Genomic DNA, 15040 nt, shown 5'->3' with positions numbered 1-15040 from the left:
AGGAATAGAAGAAGAAACAATTTTTTGTTTATGTATACATTGACTAAATAGTTTTTCTAGCTTAAGGAAAATGAAAAATATTTTATTATTGTATTTATTAATTAAGTCATAGAAATAGTAAAACTACTTTACATTATTGGAAATGATTATTTTAAGGGGAAAAGTCTATTATGATTAGTTACAAGACTTAGGAATTATATTTGGTAAAAAAATTTAACCAGCAGGATCATATTATATTTCTTATCAGGACAGAATACGAATTAATTTAAAGCATTTTGGTGCCTGATTTTGTCATGAAAGGCACAGTTGCAAAAGAATTGTGTGCATTGTATAGTAAGCAACATGTGATTTTGCAAAACTACACATGAACTGGTTTGTTAGATACTCAATTTTAACTTGGCATGTGACAAATAATTTGGATATGCTCGGTCAAAAGATTCTTTATACAAGAGAAGAAGTGACGTTCCAGATTTTTTTTAACAAAGTGGGTCAATTTTATTCTTTTTTATTCAAATGAGGTTGGTTTTAAAAAAAACTAAAAAGAGTATGGTTAGTCGTGTGATTAAATTTTTAGTTGAAAAAGTCACGGTTTTTAACATGTGAAAGTAAAGTCGTGATAAGTGATAAGGTGGTATGATTTTAGTTATGGAATATCACCATTTTGATTAATGATTATTTTTTAATAAAATCGTGTTTAACTGATATTATTTCAGTTCAAACCATATCACAGTAACATCGTGCTAATCTTACATTATTAATGTGGAATTAGATTTGAAATGAATTCATGTCTATTTTTTTTTATGTTATTTATATACGTATTTTGAACTAACATTTTTTCTAAAACAAAACTCCAACATAAATTTGATTTATCAAATAACCTAATCAAAATATTACATAACTTACTACACACAATTTTAATTTATTTCAATTATAATTAATTAAATATTATTATTTACATAAATGTTATCTACTATTAAATAAACTAATATTATATATTTTTAAAAATTGTGTCGAGATGGTAATTATACAAAAAAAAATCTTGTAAGGTTGATGACTTCAATATAACACGCTTGAACTACATCATGCCACTACTTAAAAAAAATATATAAAAAAACAATTGTATTAATCAAAATCATGTCACACAACTTCATCCTTGATTTTAACATAGTAAAAATTGTATCTTACAAATCCTAATCCGTATTTTTTTTAAAAAGTAACCCCATTTAAGTAAAAACAGGGTAAAATTGCCTCAGTTTGGTAAAAAACAGAAATTCCACTTATTTTTGTTCTCATTTTTCGACAGTGAATCGATCTGCTATGAACATTGCTAAATAATTTTAACAAGTAGGACGTTATTTTTTTCAGTAGTTTATGCCACCTTGAACTGTTTCTGACTTCCCACAAGAAACAAAAACTATTTTAAAGATGTTAAATCACTATACATTTTGTGGCTCTCAAAAGAATCGAAGTGAGCATCAGAGTTGGAATGATGCTGTTCTACAAGGCATTGAGATGTTTCCTATACATATATTGTTAGCTCTGCAATGAAAATGAAAACTTCCTGAATCTTTCAGAATTTATTGGGGTTAGAGGACCAAAATAAATGGGAAGAAGCCCTTCTCAGGGTTCCTCAGTGACAGCAGTATGGGAAGAAGAAATTGATGAATCTACAACCATTGCGCTTTCTTCACTACTTTGTTTGCCAAGTAAAACACCATTTCCTTCTAATTTCACAGCTTCATTAAGTTCATGTTCTTGGTCTTTCTGATTCATTTCTGATAATTCAGATTCTGGTGAAGTTGTTGCCACCGGAACACGTGCTTCCCTCGTGTCAGAAGCTTTCACCTTACATTACAGACACAACAGTTTCTTGTTATGCAAGTTTCTATCACACCAATAGCAACCATAAAATTAAAAAAAGAACAAATTAGTAACGTGAACATAGTGAAAGTTATCTTGAAATCTAGTTATAGAAAGATAATTTAATTTCCTTGAGAATAAATTCATAAGGTACTTAGTAGCTAACTAACTTTAGAAGGTAAAGTAACAAATACTAATCATTGAAGAGAAAGTCAACTGTAAAAATTACATGCATATGGAGAACAAATTATTGATGTGTTGAAATATCAATGGAAAATTTCCTTAATTAGCAACTAAAATTACTTATTTTACACTTGCTCACTTTAGAAGAGCCAAATCTATCAAAAAACAACAACGCATCAAGCAAGATCAACCCACAAAAAACAGCATGCCCAACAGAATTGAAACTCCTATAAGTCTCCAGAATTTTGCTGCCTTACACTGTATCTGTTTTGAGCTATTCTTTCACCGTTGTTATAGCTGTCATCTTTAGTGTATTTTTTATATTTGGTTTTCTTTGAATTCTTGTCTCTTAGATTCTATCTTATCCTTTTGATGAGCTGGAATAACTAGACTACATATATCCCCAATATGTTGCTAATGGTTAAGAAATGTGAAAGGCCTTTTCCAATACTGTCTTTTATCAGCAAACCAGTTTTTCCAGTATCCGTTTTTGTTGTGGTATCAAAGCTCCTACAGCTCTGTTGATACTGCACAAGGCTCATACCTGGTGACCGAATGCTATACCAAGCTGAAATCAATCTAGAAAAAACTAGAAAACTACCATCCCATGAGTCCTTGTACCTGTGAAGCTAGCTAGAACATATAACAATCAAGATTTCATCGTCTACTTTCTCAAAGGACTTGAATGATTCTTTGTCGTGTATTCTCACTTTCTTCCTATCCAACCTCTACCAACAACCGAGAATTTATACAAGGAGAAAAGAAAAAAAATAAAAGAAAGCCATCAAGTGGTGGTAGGTATTGTTATTGGATGTTCCCATGCTTCTAAGAAAGGTGAGATGCAACTTTAGCCTCACTAAGAAGGAAGGACAAATAAAAGATTCATTTTAGGATTGAGGATGAATAGGAATTTGATAGCTCTAACTTTGAATCTGAAGAAACTGAAGAAATACTTAACTTTGACAAGACTTGCTTTGAAGGGGAAGAGGAGAAGGGATATTGGATAACACTGAAGATAAGAGGCAGATGATTAGAAATTTAGGACATTTGTCTTATGTTTTGTCGTTATTTCAAGTATTGAACTTGGTGGTGTTTTTCTTTGATTTTATTGTTATTTGAATTTTTGCACTTGCTACTATTATTAATTATATGGTTGTCTTTCACTACTTTTGCATTACTATTATATTTCTGCATTTTTTTAATATCAATAGGTATATATTATACCTTTTGTCCGTGTTACTTCACTAAAACACTGGCATTAAGCGATGTTTTCCCCAATATATATACGCAGCACTTCGAGAATTGATGTAGGCAATTTAAGACATTCCGACACTCCCCTTCCTTAGATGTTTATCAAACCAAGTGAACCCACCAGAGTAAGCAATTACCTAGATGATCTATAGGCTTGCGAAACAAATATATAAGCCACACTCCAAGACTGAGAGGCAAGCGATGTAGGACTTCCCTCCACAGATGTCTGTCAAACCTGGCGAGCCTACCAGAATAGCCAGTTACCAAGATGAGCTATAGGTTTAAAACCATGTTAAATTTCAAATCTGATAGGAAATAGCACATTCAACTATTGAGATTCCTCTTTGTTAGTGAAAATATTGTCTAGACTTACTCATTAATTACGGCTCATTGGGTTCGAAACCAATCTCCACACCTATGGACACCACCTTTTGTAAACAAGACTGTTGTAGTTTGTTGCCAAATCCATTAACCCACATAAGCTTCGTTGGTAACTTGATATACTTCACCAACAAACGTCCTAACATTGCCTTTGCAACACAATAGCCAAGTCAATTTGTGTCTTGATCAACTCAAACACATCTTTCTACTACTACTTGTATTATCAAATATCTCAAAGGATGTCCAAGAAAGGGACTCCCTTTTAGAAGAGTCACCCATTTACATTCGTGGATTCAGTGATGCAAATTGGGTAACATGTATTGATTCAAACAAGTCAATCATAGGGTACTGTTTCTTTCATGGTAGATTGCTAATTTCATGGAAGACTAAGAAACAAAGCATAATTTCTTGCTCATCTCTGAGGTAGAGCATAGAGCTCTTACCTCAACCAGATGTGAATTACAATAGCATACTAACCTTCTCAATGATCTCCATGTCACTTGTTCTTGTCCAAATGTGTTATATTGTGATAATTAAAGTCTTTTACGTAGAGCTGCAAATCTATGTTGACCAAGCATTTAAATATTGATTGCCACACTGGTTGAGAGAAAAGTCAACAATGATTCATGTGATTGCTTTGCAATTCGTCCTTCAATCGATTAGCATGCATTTTCACTAAAGCTCTCTCGTGCCCAAACCTTTCGGTGGCAACTTTTCCAAGCTTGAGCTAGATGACATTTTCCTATCACCACACCAGTTTGTGGGGGTATCAGCAAAACAACTGCCCATGATGCAAGATCTGCCCACACAAAACAAGAGGCCCAACAGAACTGGAACGTCCCTAAGTCTCCAAAATTTTGCTGCATAACACTGTATTTGTTTGAGCATAATAAATTTCAACACAATTGGAACGTTCCTAGAAGGATTGGCCCTAATGTTGTCACTCTCTCAAACTAAACAATATCCAATGTATGCATTTTTGCTATCCCATAACCCCCACACTCCAAGCATATTTTGATTTGCCACCCCCGGAAACCACCATGTTCTTTGAACAGTTTTTTGCTCCTCGAGCATTTTTTTCTCCCTAGCGACTATTGTGTCCTCCAGCAATTCCCACGCCTCTGAGCCTTTTTGCTCTCCGGCAACCCCTATGCTCCTCAAGTTGTTTTCTTTGTTCATCAAAAGCTACCACGCTCTTTGAGCATTTTTTTTCTTGTCTATAGTTGTTACGAACTTCAAGCATTTTTGCTCCTCAATAGGCCCCACGCCCTCTGAGCATTTCTACTCCCTCACAACCACCACACTCTTAATTTTTGCTACTCGACAGTAGTCATGATCTCCAAGCATTTCTTTGATCTTCGGCAACTACCATGCCCTCCAACATTTGTAACAAACTTGACTTATATGATAAGTATGCTCAAACTTGAGGGAGAATGTTAAAGATGTCACTTATTTACTTTAAAACACCTCCAACAGCCAACTAACTGATATGATTCGGGGTTTTGTGTTAATGGCTTTTGTAATAAGTTTGTCTCATATGATACATATGTTCTGGCTTGAAGGAGAGTGTTAGAGATATGATTTGATTATGTTAGATATGGTTTGATTATTACATCAAATAGAGATATGATTTGATAGGGAATATCTTACCAAATATTTTCCATTATTAAATATTGATTTTGTTCCTTACTATTGTTTCTCTTCTTCATTATAAATAAGAATACCATGTGTGTACACAATATACAACACATAATTACAAGCAATACTTAATAAACTAAATTTTATATATATACATATATATATATATATATATCTGTACGGTGCTATTGATTAATAAACGTGAAAGGCCCTCTTTCAATACTGTCTTTTATCAGCACACCAGTTTTTTCCTAAATTCATTTTTGTTTTATGGACTCACCTCAAGGTGCAGGTGCAGAATTTATCATGTCAAGAACAATGTAATCAAAGACAAACAATAGAAGGATCTTCTTTCCTATACTTTCAAACATAATGAAAGGGGGGGGGTGGGGGGGAAGAATAGCCGTCTAAACGAAAAATCAGAAGTTTAAGGTCATATTACGGTCAACATAAGGAAACCACACAACGCAACATCAACACAAATCACAATCAATTAAGTACTAATGTTTATACTTATTACTCATTACATTCTTTCCTCCCACTTTTTGTTAGATATCCTATTAATTTCAGACAAATCCACAAGACAGCTCATACACAACCATATTTTAGCATTTACTCAAGCCAAATCATTGTTTTGTAGTACCTGCAGCGGTTTCATAATATCTAATCCACGATTTTCAGGTTGGCTGCTTGCTTCTTCAGCTTGGAGCTCCATAGAATCTCTAATAAGCTGACTCAAAAATGCTACATCATCAGACATCACACCAAGGCCTTTCAGCAGCTTAGAACCCAGGTGCAAGCTAGTCTGCAAGAATAAAATATTTAGCACCAGTTTCCTTTCCAAGTATCAGGGGAGGGCAAAAAAACTTTTTGGCGCTACCTCTGCATTTTCCAAAATGGCATCTGTTGCACCTGACTTTTTCAGATCTAATAGATGCTTTAGATCACGAGCTCTGGCATAGATTGGGATCTGAGGAATTTCATCACTAAGTATACAATTAAGCCAAGAGAGAAGACAGCAGGATTAAAGGAAGATATGAAACACAGTTACAAATTTTTATCAGCCAAGTTACACTTAATAAAAACCTAACAAGTAATACAAGTCCTAGTGCATCAGATACCCTTTGGTTCTGTTTATAACTTGGTTGGTAAGAGATTCTTATGATACATATTGGAGACTATCACCATTCATTTTATAAACAAATTAAAACTAATATAATCACATCATACTATCATATTTGCTTTCATTTATAGAAATCCACTACTTCCCCCCTCTTGTGCACATATAAATGCATGCTCTCAACCAATTGAGATAAGAAGAAAATTACCGTGGGAAATGTCAATCTTAGCCTCTGAACAGCATCAATTGTCTTCTTCTTTCCAGTGTACATAATCATAAAAGCCTTTGGAGAAGAGACACCAGCAGATTGAAGAACATCGGGACGTGATCCATCCCCATAGACTATAGGAAAGCCAATTTTTCTAGCTGCCTGTCCAGCAGTTAAAGATGGGAGAATAAATTAAAAGAAAGGTGGATAAAAGATATTGCAATATGAAGGGTAAGAAATGACCATAAATAAACCTTTCATTCTCTTAATAAAATAAAGAAAAAGAAAAGATAAGAACAAAGAGACGATGAATGATTGATGAGTGAATATTAAATTGGAAAATTTATAGTTGCATATCATGCTATTCACAATATCTGTGAAATTTTAATTTTTAAAAGAGAAAACTGTGCATCAGTTGTGAATATAAATAGAGAATTTGACCATATAAAGAAGCTTGTCTTTTTATTCCATGCTTCATATAAGGCATCAGAGAGAATGTCTCAACATCTAATTATTGCAGATATTCTAAACAGCAGATCTCTACCTAATAGTTTCAAACAATTCCTCAGAAAATGAAAAGAAAAGGGTCTCATGATGCACAACGCTTAAAATACACCGACCTTTACAACATTGGGGTCCAGATCAAATGCCACATAAGGCCATCCTACTTCATCACTCTCTCCTCCTGAAGCTAATGGATTGGACAGGAAATTGGCAAGGACCTTTACATATAGAACAGAAGGAGAAATTTTAGAAATGAGTGATAGAAATGATAGGTTTTACAATGTATTGATGATCTACCTGGCCCATTTGTCCAAATCCAAGGATAACAATAGGTTCCCTAGCGTTGAAGTTAATAGTCTCCGAAGCTTTCTGATTCTGCAAATAATTCAGTAATTAATGTACACTTGCAGTTAAAAATGAAATCACTGGCATAAGATTGAAGAAAAAGTTGTACATTGTTTTTTACGTCTCATAGTTTGTCCTATGACACATTAAGTTGATAAAAGAATAATAATTGAAAAGAAATTGATGGCTTGAACAATAAAATCCACCAGAGAATGAATTTTGTGTCGAAAGGACCTACTTTAATACAGCTAGTGAATTTTCTTGTATTTTTTTTAATTACATTTCTTATGGATGACATTTTTTTTTTTCAAATACACCAATATTCATCATTGCTACTTGCAATCCTTATATGCATACACATGTGTGTTTGTATTGGAGTGCAAATAACTGCCAAAATTGTAAATCGTACAAAAAAATACATACATTCTCAGGATCAGATTTTTCTTCAATAAAACTAGCAGCCCTTCTTCCAGCTTCGTTCAGAAATGGGGTTAATGCCATCGACAATACCACAACAATTATAAGCAGCTTGTTGAGCTCAAGAGGAAGCACCCCAAGCCTGTTACAAGAAGCCATAAATTTTTATAACTAAAAACAATCTGAATGTTCTCACTCAAATAACATCAATGCATCATATCACATAATTAAGTACCTATTTGCTAAAGAGAAAACAACAAATCCAAATTCGCCTCCTTGGGATAGAAGCAATCCTATTCTTACACTTTCTTGTAAAGTAAGCCCAACACGAGGACCAATTGCAGTTATGATCAATGTCTTTATAACAATTAAACCTCCCAAGAGTGAAAGTACATTTGGCCATTCTCGTAAAAGGAGCTGCAACAAAAATAATATATTATGAAGGGTAAATATACATCTGAAGTTATACACACAAACACACATACACACACACACACACACACATATATATATATATATATTCATTAATTCATATATCTAACAAAGACTATTCGTTTAAACTTCATAAATTCATGGATCCAATTGCACCAAAACAGATAAATCACTTATGTTCCACTCAAACAAGTACTGGATTTAATAGAATAACACAACGGATGTGTGAGTGAGTTGGTAGATGAGTATCCCCACTTCAAGATAAATCAAGGAAATTACTATTTACTATACAGTATTTGAATTTATCCAAATACAACTTCAGTATGTTACTAGAATGTTACACCACTGGTGAACAAAATCTTGGACCTCTGTAATAACTAGTTTGATGAACCTGATAATAAAAGTTTGCATATATGCAGACACAATGGTCAAATTAACATAATAACCATGCTTAGAAATACAAAAACCATGCTACACATATCATGAATGATAATCATATTAACCTGCATGTCAATTGAAGTTCCTGTAGTTAGAAAAAACAATCCAAGCAGCAAGCCTCTAAATGGTCTTATGTCAGCTTCAATCTGGGTCCTGAAGTTTGTCTCTGCTAAAATCGCCCCAGCTAAAAAAGCCCCGAGCTGTATTATGATATTACATACAATTGTCAAGTTAATATTCAATATAATGATTCTTCAAAAATCTCAAATTTAAACCCTAAGCATTGGAAATACAGAACCGTGTCACTAAAGCCCAAATTCTGTGTGCCTAGTGAAGTCCCAGCAATTGTCAGCAAGCAGAGAGCAACAAAAGCCTCTGAGCTCCTTGTATCTGCAACAACCTGAATTTGACCAAGAGTTTACTGCCTAGAACATGTAAAAAATGAGTTTGGACGCATTTTATTTTTTTTGGATAAAAATCTTTCTCGAAATATATTTGTTACTGACCTCAAAAACTCTACTGAGAATGTACTTTGCCCCGAGAGAAAGCAGACCCAATCCACCTAATGCCTTTAAACTTTCTTGAGCAAGCGTGGGCCAAATACTCCCCTCAGTTATATTCTATAATGAAAAATAAGAAAACAGGATCAAGAATGAAAGCAAAAGTTTATGCATCTGATTATAAAGAAGTTAGTTTATTGAAGAAAATATAACAATATGCAACATACATAATTGTTAACCTCAAATTTACAGTAAGTAAAAAATAATACAAAAGCACAAACTTAGTATTGTAAATAGCAAATTATTAGTGTTGGAGATCTCACATCGACTAGAAATTGAGACATTTCATTAATTATAAGTGGGTGCAAACCCCACCTTATAAGCTGGTTTTACGAAGTTGAGTTAGGCTTAAAATTCACTTCTTAATATGATATCCGGTTTATAAGTCTAGCAATTACAAATAGTTTAAATATCCATCAGTTTATAAAGAAAGCAGAAAGGCAATATGTTAAATTAAAAATATTGAGTGAGGATATTACTTATCGTCCACATCTCACCTGGCTCTCTAGTATTGGAAGTATGACTAAAAGAGGAACAACGGCTAAGTCCTGGAATAAAAAGCAGAAAAGGAACAAAGTTAATTATATCAAAGTTTTTCTTTACTGATATTTATCAATCGACAACAACAGAAGATGTCAACAGGTAAAATCATACAAGATGAGTCCTCCTAACATCCACATTTTTTTTTATAAAAGAAACTGCATACTTGGAGATTGAGACTGTAACCAAATCTTGTACGAAGCATACTTGGAAGAGTTTAAGACAAAAACCTGTAAAAGAAGTATTCCAAGAGTTGCTGAACCAAATCTTGTAGGAAGCTCACCTTTCTCTGCAAGAAGCTACAAATACATATGCTTGATAAGTTGAATTATCCATATTTAGTGTCACACATGACAGTGGATTCATGCATGTGGAAAACCGGAAGCAGACTTAAAACCTATTTTGACCTTGATTTCTTTTCAAAGCAGTAAACAAGACAAGGTAATAGCAAATCAATGAACAAGGCTGGACAGGAAGTTTACAAACCATGAGATTGCATATTAGAGGAGGAGAAACATGATGTGGCAGGACTAGAGGAGGAAGACGACATAGTCAGCCACAAAAAAAACTATGTATATGTGCTTTTTGTATTAACTTCAAAAAATAACAACCACAAGCTTTTCCTTTAAGATTTTTCTCTAAAACTTACAAACTATGTGGGAATGTGATTACCTTCACAAATATTTTATAGAAGCAAGAAAAGTGTTTGTTAGTTTCAAATTAAAACTCAACAGAACTTCCTCGATCTTTCAGAAGTCGTGAAATTATATTTATTTTCTTGAATGCATACAATGTTTCCTATTGTAAATATGAAAAGTAAAAGTACTAGCCAAAATATTAGTCACATAAGTCAAAACAAGGAGCTATTGATACATGAAGCTACTATTATTGATATACCAACAAAGTGAAATAAAAGTATATACATCAGCCTCATGTCTTTCGTGCAAACAAGGTGAAGAAATTATACAAACAAATACCTGTAAAACAAATGCAGAAGATGATAGAGAGAGAGCAGCACCAATCACTACAGCTTCATCGACACTTCTTATGTTCACCTATGAATAAGAATTCAAAATTAATTAGATTAAAGCAATGAAGCCTCTTCAAGTTTTATTGACATTATACTCTTTCATATCCAGCCATAATTAATTATCTTTATAATTAAAAATCATCTCAAAATATTAAGCTGTTAGATGTAGGGCTACAGATGGTTTTATGTGAAACATGCTCCCAAATGCAAAAGCCATTTAAGTGCAGACAAAACACACCACAACCTGACTTTGAGCAGAAACTATAATTTAATTAAATAGGGACAGTAAGGAATGAACTTCATAGTCTATGTTCGACTAGATGAGATCGTCTACATGGATAAGCCAAGCCATTGCTGACAAAAGAACAAAACAAAGTCACATAGGGATTCTAATAACTAATTTAAAAACCAAAGGATCATCCAGTACCTGGTCAACTAGGACCTTGTAGAATGTGCAAGAGGTGGGAGTCACTTCCTAAAGAATCAAGTTTTGGGCAAGTGCCTATAGCACTTTGTCCTTTGAAAGTGTCTGTAGTATATATGCATGCAAATGCATTCTGTCTATCTATCTCTCACCAGAATTCTCTCAAAATTAAGAATCTTCATTATTAAATTTCTCATGGGAAAGTTTCTGTACTCTGTATGTGTGCATTATGTCTGTCTCTCACCAGAACGACTTATAATCAACTACAGGGTACACACATGAAACTAAGAAAAAATGTTAGATATAGAAACCTTACCAGGTCAGGCCTAGAGTGGAAAAGGAATTCCAAAACTTTTGTTCCAACAGCTCCATTTGGAGGAAGCTCAAAAGCAGTAAATGCTAAAGTAGACAGTAAAACCTACAAAAGTAAAAAAAAAAATTAAAACAAGGACAAAAATGCCAAATCTAATTTTATAAAATTTAAAAAAGAAATCAGAATGCTCTAAAAAAGTACTAGAACAATTATAAAGGATGAACAACTAAATAAAATAAATCAATGGTAAAAAAAGCCATCATCTACGATAAATATGTAATCTTTAATATAGATGAAGCTAAATGATGAATAGCATGAATGAAATGGCTTAAGAAATTTTCTTTGTGTGCCCATTATCACTCCCACATACCTGAGCAAATCCCATTCCAAAAGCATATTTTGCGAGAGCTTTTAGACGTGCAAGTGAAAGCTCTAAACCCATCTCAAACAGCTGAAAAGAAACAAACATTTCTTCAGAGACAATGTACAACATGTTTATCAGAAATTTTACTGAGGATTATCACCATGAAAATAATGTCAGTGAGACTTTTAAAAGGTTCTTCCATAACCACCAACTATAGTTCATTGTGCATGATACCATACAACAAATATGAACATAAATGTGGTTTGGATCAAACAATGTTATTGTTTTATAAAAAAAAAGGTAGTTTCAAGAACTATGTTGAAAATAAAAGCAATCAATATGCTAAATACTACCGCTTGGATTACTAGCTTTTATGATATGGAGTAATGAAAAAATAGGCTAATATCTAGGTGTTTTGGATTTTTAGTTTCTACAAAATAGAGTAATAAATATGGCTAAAATATGTTTAGATTACAATTTTAAAGCTTCATTTGAGGGAGACAGACACATGGGGGAAAAGGCAATAACTAGAGAAGCTTCATTCACGTATCTTACCAAGAAAAGGATCCCCCATTCGGATAAAACTTTAACATCTGTAAGGTTTCTAATTAAACCAAACTGATTGAGTACCACACCAGCACAGAAGAAACCAAGTATCTGAAAATAACAACCATTAAATTGATTTCAATGATTAATATAAGAAAGTAAATACACAACTAAGCCTATTTCCACTATTATGTGTGAGATTCAACATGGATGTTCACAAAATTTTAAGTAACTTTACATTGTTTTTACAATTTAAATAAATTCAAACTAATTTCTGAGTCCAAACATTTAATTTCAAACTAAACTACAAATCTAGATCTTTCCAGCAATAGAACTGCAATCTTAAATTCATAAAATAGAAAAACTACCTTCAAAATTTGTTTGTTAAGTACAATGATGAGAACACATATAATATTGATAACTGATGGGAATCAATTAGTTCAGCCTCCAAAGCAATATTTGTAAAAATAACTTGAAGACTAAGATTTTCGAGTAGTTATTTTGGCATATAATAAGTACAACGGAATGACAATAGATATTGAGTTGGTGTAAATCGTAGTATCTCCAATCTATAGTGATTCAAATTATCATGAAACCTTATGTTGTGTATCCTTCTCATGTCCTGATGCTTGTGTTTGTCTCATTTTCTTAAGGAATGCCTTAGTCTGTTTTAACTGGTCAAACTAATGCAGGAATTTAGCTAAAATAATAATGCAGAGCATTACATGACAGTGAATGATGCTTATGAATATTGAGATGATAGATATCATAATTTCAAGAGCATAACTTAAAAAAAAGAGAGAGAGAAAGCTAAACTCCAAAAACTTCTTACAGGACTGGCTTTAAGTGACTTGAACGTTGGCACAATTATGACGGTCACAGCCAAGAAAGTAAGAGTATCCAATCCTAAATCATTGATTACATCAACACCTTCAGCAACATCATATGCTACATTTGTTTGCAGCCGTTCCCAACGAGGCCTATACAAACCTTTCCAACCAGAACTTAATGGAACATAGAGAGGAGTAGGCCTTTTAATGAAATTTTCTGACACAGATTTCCCATGAAATATCCCATGACTAGCACCATGTGGCAGTAGTGTCACTTTCTTGTTGACTGAATAAAGCATAAAAATAGAATTTCTATAAACTCGTGAAATAGCATGAGAGTAACCCGGACTCTTTTGTTTGGTAAGGTCATATCCCTGCAGGGAAACAATATTGCAAAAGAACTATTAGAGCAAGCAACAATACTGATTAGATTATGCAACAAGCTTAATTTACTCTTACATTTTAGGCCTAACTCCTCCCACTAAAAGGCCTTTTAAGGTAAGAGGTTCCAAAGCTTTATAAGCTTTTGTCATACACAATCTTTAAGAAAGACTTGGGTTTTTCTCAAGAATTAAAGTTTAACACAGACAATACTCAAATCTCAGTTCTTGGCTTCTCAATGAAAGCAGGAACTGACTCTATTATTTGAATATGCACTGGATTTAGCTACAACTTCAAAGTTTAAACAACTTAAATTTCTATATTACTACATTATTGAAGAGAAATGTACAAGATGGAAAAGAAATTTTCTTGCGGCTTGATATATGAATAACTCAAACAACATAACCCACCAAACCCAACAATAATAACCATGCATAGAAAGAGATGTTACCTTAAAGCTTTGGCACCAAGCTAAAGAGTCCAGCATAGTGGTAGCGTTCACAAAGCAATGAAACCCAACTTGGGAAAAGTCATTTGCGTTTGTTTGTTCTGGTTATAGACACCCACAAAGAATTTGAAGTAAGGTGAAAGAAAACAAAAGAAAATAATTGATCTTTTGAGTGTGGTGTTGTTCGCTGCCTCAGAAAATAGAGGTGGAAAGAGGCACACGTACACGTAGGAAGCTGTGAAAGATAGAAAACTCAGGAGAAAGTGAAAGGGTCATAGAAAGAATTTGCATGAGGTTGGAAATTTTGGAATATTAATAATTGGATAAGTGTAAGTTTTTGCGAATGGGTGAGCACCACAGCCACAAGAACTTCAGTTTCACCAATGTCCGATGTGGTTTTCGTGGATCACAAACGCTGTTCGGATTTTTCAAGTCAGACAGATACGCAATCTCCATGTGCCTTATTTTCCATGTCATCATCCAAGTAAATATTTACATGCTTCAATTTAATTTTAGTGTATTTTGCTTAATAAATAATTTCTTATTTTAAAATAGAAACATTTAATCCTTCTATTTAATAAAATACATAATTTTGATCCAATTCTTAGTTATATATATATAATTGGACCAGAATTTCATATTTTCTTAAATGAGATAATCACGATTACGAATGAAACGAAATAAATACAAGATTTTTAAAAAGCAGTATAAGAAACTCTTAAATATGATATATATAAAAGGTAAAGGCTCGATTAAAGAAAGATTAGCTTTTAACTTCAAAGTGGTAAAGTTGAAGAAAAAAGTTCTGGTCAATTGATAAACTTCCA

At 33.2% G+C, this 15040-nt stretch overlaps 1 protein-coding gene across 2 annotated transcripts; it reads right to left on the bottom strand.

Moving 5' to 3' along the window:
- Positions 1–1395: 1395 nt before the first annotated feature.
- On the bottom strand, positions 1396–14669 carry LOC137811921 (K(+) efflux antiporter 3, chloroplastic). Of its 2 annotated transcripts, none has more exons than XR_011081196.1 (19): positions 14217–14614; positions 13387–13758; positions 12564–12665; positions 12015–12095; positions 11648–11749; positions 10855–10932; positions 10108–10176; positions 9835–9885; positions 9284–9397; positions 9076–9177; positions 8843–8977; positions 8143–8324; positions 7914–8049; positions 7443–7520; positions 7262–7363; positions 6642–6803; positions 6194–6299; positions 5957–6118; positions 1396–1845 (listed from the first exon to the last, which is right to left on the bottom strand). XR_011081196.1 is itself a non-coding variant. In XM_068613781.1 (19 exons), the coding sequence occupies exons 1-19, from the start codon at positions 14250–14252 to the stop codon at positions 1621–1623; spliced, it is 2379 nt and encodes a 792-aa protein (XP_068469882.1). In that variant the 5' UTR covers positions 14253–14669; the 3' UTR covers positions 1396–1620. The 2 variants fall into 2 exon arrangements, 1 of the variants encoding a protein (XP_068469882.1); XM_068613781.1 differs by having other exon boundaries at positions 6194–6283; positions 14217–14669.
- Positions 14670–15040: the final 371 nt, after the last annotated feature.

This window comes from Phaseolus vulgaris, chromosome 2 (genome assembly GCF_000499845.2).
Source record: "Phaseolus vulgaris cultivar G19833 chromosome 2, P. vulgaris v2.0, whole genome shotgun sequence".
Taxonomy (NCBI): Eukaryota; Viridiplantae; Streptophyta; class Magnoliopsida; order Fabales; family Fabaceae; genus Phaseolus; species Phaseolus vulgaris.
Note: the sequence above shows the minus strand (reverse complement) of the source record. Positions and strands in the feature narration are given on the sequence as shown.

Coding starts and splice junctions, on each gene's coding strand:
- LOC137811921 (XM_068613781.1), bottom strand. CDS start 14,252: ATGCTGGACTCTTTAGCTTGGTGCCAAAGCTTTAAG. Junction 11,750..12,014: donor TTGGAATGGGATTTGCTCAG/GTATGTGGGAGT, acceptor TTACTTTTGTAG/GTTTTACTGTCTACTTTAGC. Junction 6,804..7,261: donor TGGACCCCAATGTTGTAAAG/GTCGGTGTATTT, acceptor ACTGCTGGACAG/GCAGCTAGAAAAATTGGCTT.